This window comes from Procambarus clarkii, chromosome 31 (genome assembly GCF_040958095.1).
Source record: "Procambarus clarkii isolate CNS0578487 chromosome 31, FALCON_Pclarkii_2.0, whole genome shotgun sequence".
In the NCBI taxonomy this organism is placed as follows: domain Eukaryota; kingdom Metazoa; phylum Arthropoda; class Malacostraca; order Decapoda; family Cambaridae; genus Procambarus; species Procambarus clarkii.
The window spans coordinates 17,954,350-17,964,480 of NC_091180.1; the positions used below are offsets into that span (position 1 = coordinate 17,954,350).

The window sequence follows — 10,131 nt, forward strand, 5'->3', positions numbered from 1 at the left end:
CAGGACCATGGTTCACAGGACCACGGTACACAGGACCAGGGTACACAGGACCACGGTACACAGGACCACGGTACACAGGACCAGGGTACACAGGACCAGGGTACACAGGACCACAGTACACAGGACCACAGTACACAGGACCACAGTACACAGGACCACGGTACACAGGACCACGGTACACAGGACCACAGTACACAGGACCACGGTACACAGGACCACAGTACACAGGACCACGGTACACAGGACCACGGTACACAGGACCACGGTACACAGGACCACGGTACACAGGACCACAGTACACAGGACCACAGTACACAGGACCACGGTACACAGGACCACGGTACACAGGACCACAGTACACAGGACCACGGTACACAGGACCACGGTACACAGGACCACAGTACACAGGACCACAGTACACAGGACCACAGTACACAGGACCACAGTACACAGGACCACAGTACACAGGACCACGGTACACAGGACCACGGTACACAGGACCACGGTACACAGGACCACGGTACACAGGACCACAGTACACAGGACCACAGTACACAGGACCACAGTACACAGGACCACGGTACACAGGACCACGGTACACAGGACCACGGTACACAGGACCACGGTACACAGGACCACAGTACACAGGACCACAGTACACAGGACCACAGTACACAGGACCACAGTACACAGGACCACGGTAAGAGGCAGTGTAGCAGCCTGACGCCACCTTGCTGCTATAGGTCAGAGTGTCACCCGCCAAGTATTGACCTTCAAGTGAGAGTGATCTCAGGCAGCCCAAGCTCAAGGGTGTGTGTGTGTGTGTGTGTGTGTGTGTGTGTGTGTGTGTGTGTGTGTGTGTGTGTGTGTGTGTGTGTGTGTGGTATTAGGATGAATTGATACTAGTTCTAAGAATTATAAAGACCTTTAACAGTTCAATTATAAGCTTTTAGCTAATCTTAAAGTGTATGGCTATACACACTGTATATAGCCATCCCCGTGTATGGGTTCTGGCCATATAACCCGTAATGGTATTAGAAACCATTTAAGTCACATCAGAAACATCAACAGAACAAAACAAAACCATTTCACAGTGTTGGAGATGTGACCAAAAATGGTCCTTATTGAATGACTTCCATTAATATATTTTCCAGTCCTGCCTCATTACTGTCGTGTCGATGATCTCTCATGTCGTGCACATTACCCCCATTAACCTCCTCACTTCTCAATAAACACGTACTCCGTGTATGTGTGGTCTACATACTCGGCTCTGATCCTAATGGTCCCGAGTTCGGCTCACGAGCTAGAAGTTTGGATACATCTCTCACCTGATGCGTCTGTTCACCTAGTAGTAGTTAGGGCCCGGGGATTTAGGCAACTGTTGTGGGCTGCATCTTGGGAGAGATTAGTCGCTGGCCTTGGGAGGCCTCAATAAGCCTAACAAACACTGAACACCACAGTGATGTGGATCAGTGGTGGTGTTTATCTGGGGTCAGACCCCAGGGGTCAGATTGTGACCCCTGGGATCTAATCAGGGGTCAGATTGTGACCCCTGGATCTGATCAGGGGTCAGATTGTGACCCCTGGATCTGATCAGGGGTCAGATAGTGACCCCTGGCGCGCTCCTCCGTCTTTGAATTTTGGAGACTCTGACCAGCCCATATCCGTCCCGTACACCAGACTATTCCCCCTGCAAAGTTGGGCGAGGCTAACCCCCCAACCTTGGACAGATATTCACCTTTACATATAGACAAGCAGGTTATATTGATATTGAAGAATGTTCATCTCCTTGAACACTAGAAGATGGTGTTTAATAATTAGAAGCAAAGCTCCAAGAATCTTGTTCAATATTACGAGGGATTAAGAGCGTGTTTTGTCCGCTCGAGTACCAAGCCTAACATTTGCTTCCTGACATTTTCCTTAAACAGAAGTGTTGGTAAAAATAGTAGAAGAAATGGTGCCATTTATGCTCGAGATATTAACAATTGTTTATCAAGGTCTTTTATCAACCCGCGTTTGTTTCTCATTCAAGAGTTGTTTCGTATACTTAAAAGTCTTGTACATGTCCGACCACTCACACTAGCGGTAAATAGTTCACATATAGTTGGCATTTACCATGCAGTAAATAGGTACCTGGGAGATAGACAGCTGCTACAGGCTGCTTCCTGGGTGTGTGTGAAAAAAAAATATCAGTTGATTGACAGTTGAGAGGCGGGCCCAAAGAGCCAGAGCTCAACCCCCGCAAGCACAACTAGGTGAGTACACTCGTATGCTTATCCTTTCAATCGACTCACAACAACATTTTTAGATTATCATGTGAAATGAGAAGTTCAGAATTGGGCTGTACCCAGACAGGACTTAGAGAGTAGAAGAAACCTTTCACCGGCAGCAGTGTAGCGGTGTAGACAAAGATCAGCAAGAGTATTAGAGTATTCATCCGGGCTACACACAGAAATCACAAGAGCGTAAGACTGCGGGATCCGTGTAAAGGCAATAGAACTCCCGGTTGCAATTCTTTTGACCATGTCGTGGCTCAGTCAATTACGGCAGCGTCTGTGATCCCCTCGGACGTAGGTTCAAACCCTCATCACGGCCCTTGTGGATTGGTTCATTCATCTGAGGACACAATCCCGCCACTAAACCGGAAGACTTAGTTGCAGCCAGCGAGCAGGAAGAGCCTGACCTACTGGCCAATCATTCTGCTGCCAAGATGCAAGTCCATAACCCCGAACCACAACCACATCTTTACCCAATGACTTGATACAATTTGTCTGGAAGAGGTTGAAGTTCACCCTCTCCTTAAAACACTGGACATGGAGCTGGGGCCGGATAAGGTCAGCCCGAGACTATTATGCAGCTCTACTGACCTGTGGACTTACCTTCTCCTCTCTCCCTCTCTCTCACACACACGCGTCTACCAGCTGTGCCTCTCTATGGAACAAGGCAGATACAGTTCACGCCACAAACGGAAGAGTCGTTCAGTAATTGGTAACTACAGACCAGTGCCATAGCTTTCAGTTATTGGACATTGATAAAGAACTACCATAACCTTATGTGGTGGCGCGCTCAGTAGCTGGCTACAGTATGATGTCTGAAGCTTCTCCAACCCGTTCCTTCACATACAAAAGAAAGTCTATATACAGCATCCTAATGACCATTATAAATAATGGCCAAACTACTTGTGATCAATGGTTAGAAAACTAAATATCAATTTAATTTTGAACCATTAATCTCTCGGCAAATAATTATTTAATGGCCATTATCTACAATGTAGTCGACAACATAGTTCTAGGGAAGGTGGTCCTGCTCTTGATCTTAGTAAGTCTCTCCAGTAAGTAGCATCAGTCACTGGGTGAGTCCAAGATGAGCTGTGTCATCGCACCGAACATTGCAGACCTTGCCAGCAAGACAGCCAGGAAACTTGTAGCACTTTGGCACATTTCTTACCTTCTTGACAGGAGGGGGGGGGAGGGAACTATGAGAAGGCGCCAAGCCATTGCGACAGGAGAGGGTTGTTAAACATTATATGAACCACCAGTTTGCTCCCATCTTGAGTATGCAACACTTTCGACTTGACAATGGGCCAGGACGGACCGAAACGTCGTCGTCCCTTCACCTTCTAGTGTGGTCTGGTCAACATACTTCAGCCACGTTATTGTGACTCATCGCCTGCATTACAAATGATATTTAACAGCTCAGAGGAAGCTGTTAAACACACTGGACATAACATTACCGAAGGCAATACAGGTCATTAATACTCATCCCGCGCCTGAGTAAGACAGGGTTGAGTAATACTCATCCAGCGCCTGAGTAAGACAGGGTTGAGTAATACTCATCCAGCGCCTGAGTAAGACAGGGTTGAGTAATACTCATCCAGCGCCTGAGTAAGACAGGGTTGAGTAATACTCATCCAGCGCCTGAGTAAGACAGGGTTGAGTAATACTCATCCAGCGCCTGAGTAAGACAGGGTTGAGTAATACTCATCCAGCGCCTGAGTAAGACAGGGTTGAGTAATACTCATCCAGCGCCTGAGTAAGACAGGGTTGAGTAATACTCATCCAGCGCCTGAGTAAGACAGGGTTGAGTAATACTCATCCAGCGCCTGAGTAAGACAGGGTTGAGTAATACTCATCCAGCGCCTGAGTAAGACAGGGTTGAGTAATACTCATCCAGCGCCTGAGTAAGACAGGGTTGAGTAATACTCATCCAGCGCCTGAGTAAGACAGGGTTGAGTAATACTCATCCAGCGCCTGAGTAAGACAGGGTTGAGTAATACTCAGTAGGCCAGCCTGAGGCTCGAGGCCCACAGCAATACCACTGAAACAAAAATGAGAGGGACAAAAATATGAAGAAATGTAAGCATATAGACAGGAACACGTGGCAAGAAACAAGGGAAGACAGAGACAGACAGAGATATAAGGACAGGCAGACAGGCGGGTAGACATAAACACATGAACTAGGACATTGTCTCACCTTTCTCATAATGGGTAATTAGACAACCTGTTTGCTAATTGGATACCTTGGTTTGGTGCACCTCACTGGAGAGTAACACCTCTGGAGGTGATTATGACACATGTCCACTCAGCCAACACAACACCAAGATTATCACTCTTTGTGGACCCAACCCCTCGACCTCGCTTTTTACAGGGTCGGCGTTCGATCCCCAATGGTCCAGTGGTTGGGCCTCCATGAACCATTCACCAATTCTGCTGTAACGTTGTATCCTGATAATTACCGTACCAACTGTTGACCATTTTTGACCTTTCATTAAATATTCAAAATAAGCAAAATAGGCGCGATATAATGTCTATATAACTCTAATGAACAAATCCACAAGGGCCGTGACGAGAATTCGAACCTGCGTCCGGGAGCATCCCAGACACTGGGATGTGCATATAACTCTACTTTCATCAAGTTTATGTGTACAAGTACCGTGACAGTTGCCTGGTATGGGTCATGAAGCGCTTGTATTAACTCAATGTCATCGTTGAGGGACAAATAGACGAGACGTTATTAGGTGGGGCGGGAAAGTCCTGGCGAGCCCGGGGAGACGTCCGTGTTTGGAGAGGCGGGAAGCCGTGTCACCTGAGTTCATAAACTCCTCAATAGATGGCTCCGGCGTCAGTCCTTCTGCCCTGATGACAAGACTTGATTGTTTGCTCTGAGGGGGATCTTGTTGGCAGATTAAATTTGTAAGAATTTTAAAAGGATATTTTTTTCATGTGGAGTAAAAGAAAGAGAGAGAGAGAGAGAGAGAGAGAGAGAGAGAGAGAGAGAGAGAGAGAGAGAGAGGAGAGAGAGAGAGAGAGAGAGAGAGAGAGAGAGAGAGAGAGAGAGAGAGAGAGAGAGAGGGGGGGGGGGGGGGGGGGGGGGAAGGGCACAAAGACACCACAAACACAAAAGAGAGACAGAAACAGAGGAATATCTTCGGGGTTCGTGTGCCCCCCCCCACCCCTTTCACACCCACCCCCCCCTCTCACACCCCCAACCCACCCCTCTCACACCCCCAACCCCCCCTCTCACACCCCCACCCCCCCCCTCTCACACCCCCCCCCCCACACAGAACACAGGACCCTAAAACAAACCATCTTACTTACCACACATTGTATGTATGTATGTTCAAGTTCCCAAATATACATCAAACATTACACTAGCGAGAATGTTATGAATACAAATATACATAAACTAATTATTGTCTTTCGCGTGTGTTCCGAGTCCTCCCAGTAGGGTTTAGGCGTCATGTTCCCAGTCCCCCCTGCAGGGTTTAGGCGTCATGTTCCCAGTCCCCCCAGTAGGGTTTAGGCGTCATGTTCCCAGTCCTCCCAGTAGGGTTTAGGCGTCATGTTCCGAGTCCCCCCAGTAGGGTTTAGGCGTCATGTTCCCAGTCCCCCCTGCAGGGTTTAGGCGTCATGTTCCCAGTCCCCCCAGTAGGGTTTAGGCGTCATGTTCCGAGTCCTCCCAGTAGGGTTTAGGCGTCATGTTCCGAGTCCCCCCAGTAGGGTTTAGGCGTCATGTTCCCAGTCCCCCCTGTAGGGTTTAGGCGTCATGTTCCGAGTCCCCCCAGTAGGGTTTAGGCGTCATGTTCCCAGTCCCCCCAGTAGGGTTTAGGCGTCATGTTCCCAGTCCCCCCTGTAGGGTTTAGGCGTCATGTTCCCAGTCCCCCCTGTAGGGTTTAGGCGTCATGTTCCCAGTCCCCCCAGTAGGGTTTAGGCGTCATGTTCCCAGTCCCCCCTGTAGGGTTTAGGCGTCATGTTCCCAGTCCCCCCAGTAGGGTTTAGGCGTCATGTTCCGAGTCCTCCCAGTAGGGTTTAGGCGTCATGTTCCCAGTCCCCCCAGTAGGGTTTAGGCGTCATGTTCCCAGTCCCCCCTGTAGGGTTTAGGCGTCATGTTCCGAGTCCCCCCAGTAGGGTTTAGGCGTCATGTTCCCAGTCCCCCCAGTAGGGTTTAGGCGTCATGTTCCCAGTCCCCCCTGTAGGGTTTAGGCGTCATGTTCCCAGTCCCCCCTGTAGGGTTTAGGCGTCATGTTCCCAGTCCCCCCAGTAGGGTTTAGGCGTCATGTTCCCAGTCCCCCCTGTAGGGTTTAGGCGTCATGTTCCCAGTCCCCCCAGTAGGGTTTAGGCGTCATGTTCCGAGTCCTCCCAGTAGGGTTTAGGCGTCATGTTCCGAGTCCCCCCAGTAGGGTTTAGGCGTCATGTTCCGAGTCCCCCCTGTAGGGTTTAGGCGTCATGTTCCGAGTCCCCCCAGTAGGGTTTAGGCGTCATGTTCCGAGTCCTCCCAGTAGGGTTTAGGCGTCATGTTCCGAGTCCCCCCTGTAGGGTTTAGGTGTCATGTTCCGAGTCCCCCCAGTAGGGTTTAGGCGTCATGTTCCGAGTCCTCCCAGTAGGGTTTAGGAGTCATGTTCCGAGTCCTCCCAGTAGGGTTTAGGAGTCATGTTCCGAGTCCTCCCAGTAGGGTTTAGGCGTCATGTTCCGAGTCCCCCCAGTAGGGTTTAGGCGTCATGTTCCGAGTCCCCCCTGCAGGGTTTAGGCGTCATGTTCCGAGTCCTCCCAGTAGGGTTTAGGCGTCATGTTCCGAGTCCCCCCAGTAGGGTTTAGGCGTCATGTTCCGAGTCCTCCCAGTAGGGTTTAGGAGTCATGTTCCGAGTCCCCCCAGTAGGGTTTAGGCGTCATGTTCCGAGTCCCCCCTGCAGGGTTTAGGCGTCATGTTCCGAGTCCCCCCTGTAGGGTTTAGGCGTCATGTTCCGAGTCCCCCCAGTAGGGTTTAGGCGTCATGTTCCGAGTCCCCCCAGTAGGGTTTAGGCGTCATGTTCCGAGTCCCCCCAGTAGGGTTTAGGCCTCAATAATAAACTTTTGCCGTACCCGTATTGAACTTGTCCACACGCTTGTGTGGAGGTTAGGTCAAGTTCTTTATTACACGCTGTATAGCCCGTGGTGTATTACCCACACCTGGCCAGTGTATTAATCATACACCACGCCCACACCCATACCACGCCCACGCCTACACCACGCCCACACCACGCCCACGCCTACACCACGCCCACACCACGCCCACACCCATACCACGCCCACGCGTATACAACGCCCACACCACGCCCACGCCTACACCACGCCCACACCACGCCCAAGCCCACACCATGCCTAAACCGCTCTCAACTTTGAACTTTACTGCTAAGGAGAAACGCATCTGGTGTTTCCTGCTATACTAAGAGGAGGGGGGGGGAGCAGTGGGTGGTGCGGGGGGTGGGGGGTAGGTAGAAGATAGAGGGTTGGGGAGAGGGAGGGGTGGAGTGGGCCACGCTGCTGAGAGGGGAAAGTTGTGGTGAGTGGAGTTTAAGCACTAGTAATACCGAGAGGGGAAGAGTGGGGGGAGAGTGGGGGGGTGGCTAGGTTGACTAGTGCAACTAGGAAGTGAAGAGTAGGGGTGGAGGGGGGGATACGCCACCATGCCACACCCACTACCCTAGTGAACTCCTTGCTCTTTACCCAGCAAGGCTGCCGCTCTGGTCCTCCCCAAGGTCCCCCCCCCCCTCCACACACACACACACACGCACACACACACCATCTTAGCTTGGATCTTAAGACACGCAGAAAGAATGACCATGTGTGTGTAGCCCTCTCTTGATCCCTGTTGCTTATAGCCCTATCTTGATGCAGACTATCGACAGCCTTGTTGATAGCTCGCACGCACTCACACACACACACTCACTCACGCAAACACACACACACACTCACTCACGCAAACACACACACACACACAACATCAGAACAGCCTTCAGGAACCTGTGTAAGGAATCCTTCAGAACCTTGTATACCACATATGTAAGACCAATCCTGGAGTATGCGGCCCCAGCATGGAGCCCGTACCTTGTCAAGCACAAGACGAAGCTGGAAAAAGTTCAGAGGTATGCCACTAGGCTAGTCCCAGAACTAAGAGGCATGAGTTACGAGGAAAGGCTGCGGGAAATGCTCCTTTCGTAGCTGGAAGACAGAAGAGTAAGGGGAGACATGATCACAACCTACAAAATCCTCAGAGGTATTGACAGGGTAGACAAGGATAAACTATTCAACACTGGTGGGACGCGAACAAGGAAACACAGGTGGAAACTGAGTACCCAAATGAGCCACAGGGACGTTAGAAAGAACTTTTTCAGTGTCAGAGTAGTTAACAGGTGGAATGCATTAGACAGTGATGTGGTGGAGGCTGACTCCATACACAGTTTTAAATGTGTGTATATCACGAAAAAAAACACGTGATTAAAAATGTAACAGTGTCAGACCACAGAGGAAAATTGAAACAGGAATTTCCTTAAGTACTTTCGCATATCAATACGTATATTAATATGTGGTCAATCCTTATGAAGATGTATTAATATACGAAAGTACTTAAGGACATTCCTGTTTCAATTTTCCTCCGTGGTCTGATACTGTCACAGTTTTAAATGTAGATATGATAGAGTCCAGTAGGCTCAGGAACCTGTACCAGTTGATTGACAATTGAGAGGCGGGACCAAAGAGCCAGAGCTCAATCCCCGCAAGCACACCTGAGTACACACACACTTATCAATTGGGTTTCCCTAAGGGTTGGTCCTAAGGGCCCCCACTGTTCCTAATTTATGTGAATGATCACCTTGAGGGAGCGAGCTCGGACTAGTGTTCGCGAACAACGCAAAGCTAACGAGACATGTAAAAACAGAGGAAGACTGCAGAAAGTTAAAGGATGACCTTGACAAATTCCAAGAGTTCGCAAACAAATGGTTTGTAGAATTCAACCCCAACAAGTGTAAAATCACGAAGATGGGAACACAAGTTTATAATGGCCCGAAACGTCGTCGTTTCTTAATTTCCTGATGTGTGGTTGGGTCATTTGGTCTTCAACCACCTCGTTGTGACTCATCGTCGTCTGCAAGATGGGGAAGAGTGGGAGGACTGTCTTAGTCTTCACCCAATTAAATATAATATTTTTTAGTGACGTGGTTTATGGATATGACCAGAAAACATCTGGCAAGAATGGTTAGTTTAGTTGACAAATTATCAATTATACTTGAATAATATTATAATATAATTAGGAAGCCTGTGTGGTGGTAAGATCCTGGTATAACTGAGAAGTGTTTGTAGTTAAAGCTGTGTACAGATAACACTGTAATGTTTATGTGGACCGTATCGACACTGGCCACGGGATAAACGACCTTATTGCTGTTATAAATATCTTACCGCCATTGGAACTACGTTAAGTGGATTTGTGCGCTCTGGCTATACCCGTGAGAGAGAGAGAGAGAGAGAGAGAGAGAGAGAGAGAGAGAGAGAGAGAGAGAGAGAGAGAGAGAGAGAGAGAGAGAGAGAGAGAGAGAGGGGGGGGGGGGATTATCAGGGGAAAAGCACCAAGCCATTACGACTATATAGCGCTTGGAAGGGGTCAGGATAAGGATTTGGGATGAGACGGGAGGAAGGAATTATGCCCAACCACTTGTGGACGGTCGGGGATTGAACGCCGACCTGCATGAAGCAAGACCGTCGCTCTACCGTCCAGCCCAAGTGGTTAGGGAGAGAGGAGAAGGAGGGAGAGAGCGGGAGAGAGCGGGAGAGAGAGAGAGAGAGAGAGAGAGAGAGAGAGAGAGAGAGAGAGAGAGAGAGA

At 49.6% G+C, this 10,131-nt stretch overlaps 1 protein-coding gene across 2 annotated transcripts in view; it reads right to left on the reverse strand.

The window, feature by feature from the left end:
• The window catches only part of LOC123758680 (cilia- and flagella-associated protein 161), a 67,313-nt gene that overhangs the window by 14,527 nt on the left and 42,655 nt on the right, over nucleotides 1-10,131 (reverse strand). The window contains exon 1 of one of the 2 annotated variants that reach the window (XM_069334422.1): nucleotides 4,474-4,587. The exons of the other annotated variant lie outside the window; for it this stretch is intronic. Within the exon in view, the coding sequence (XP_069190523.1) occupies nucleotides 4,474-4,482 (9 nt within the window). The 5' untranslated portion in view covers nucleotides 4,483-4,587. Of the gene's footprint in view, nucleotides 1-4,473; nucleotides 4,588-10,131 lie in introns of those variants that run through there. 2 annotated transcript variants of the gene reach the window in all.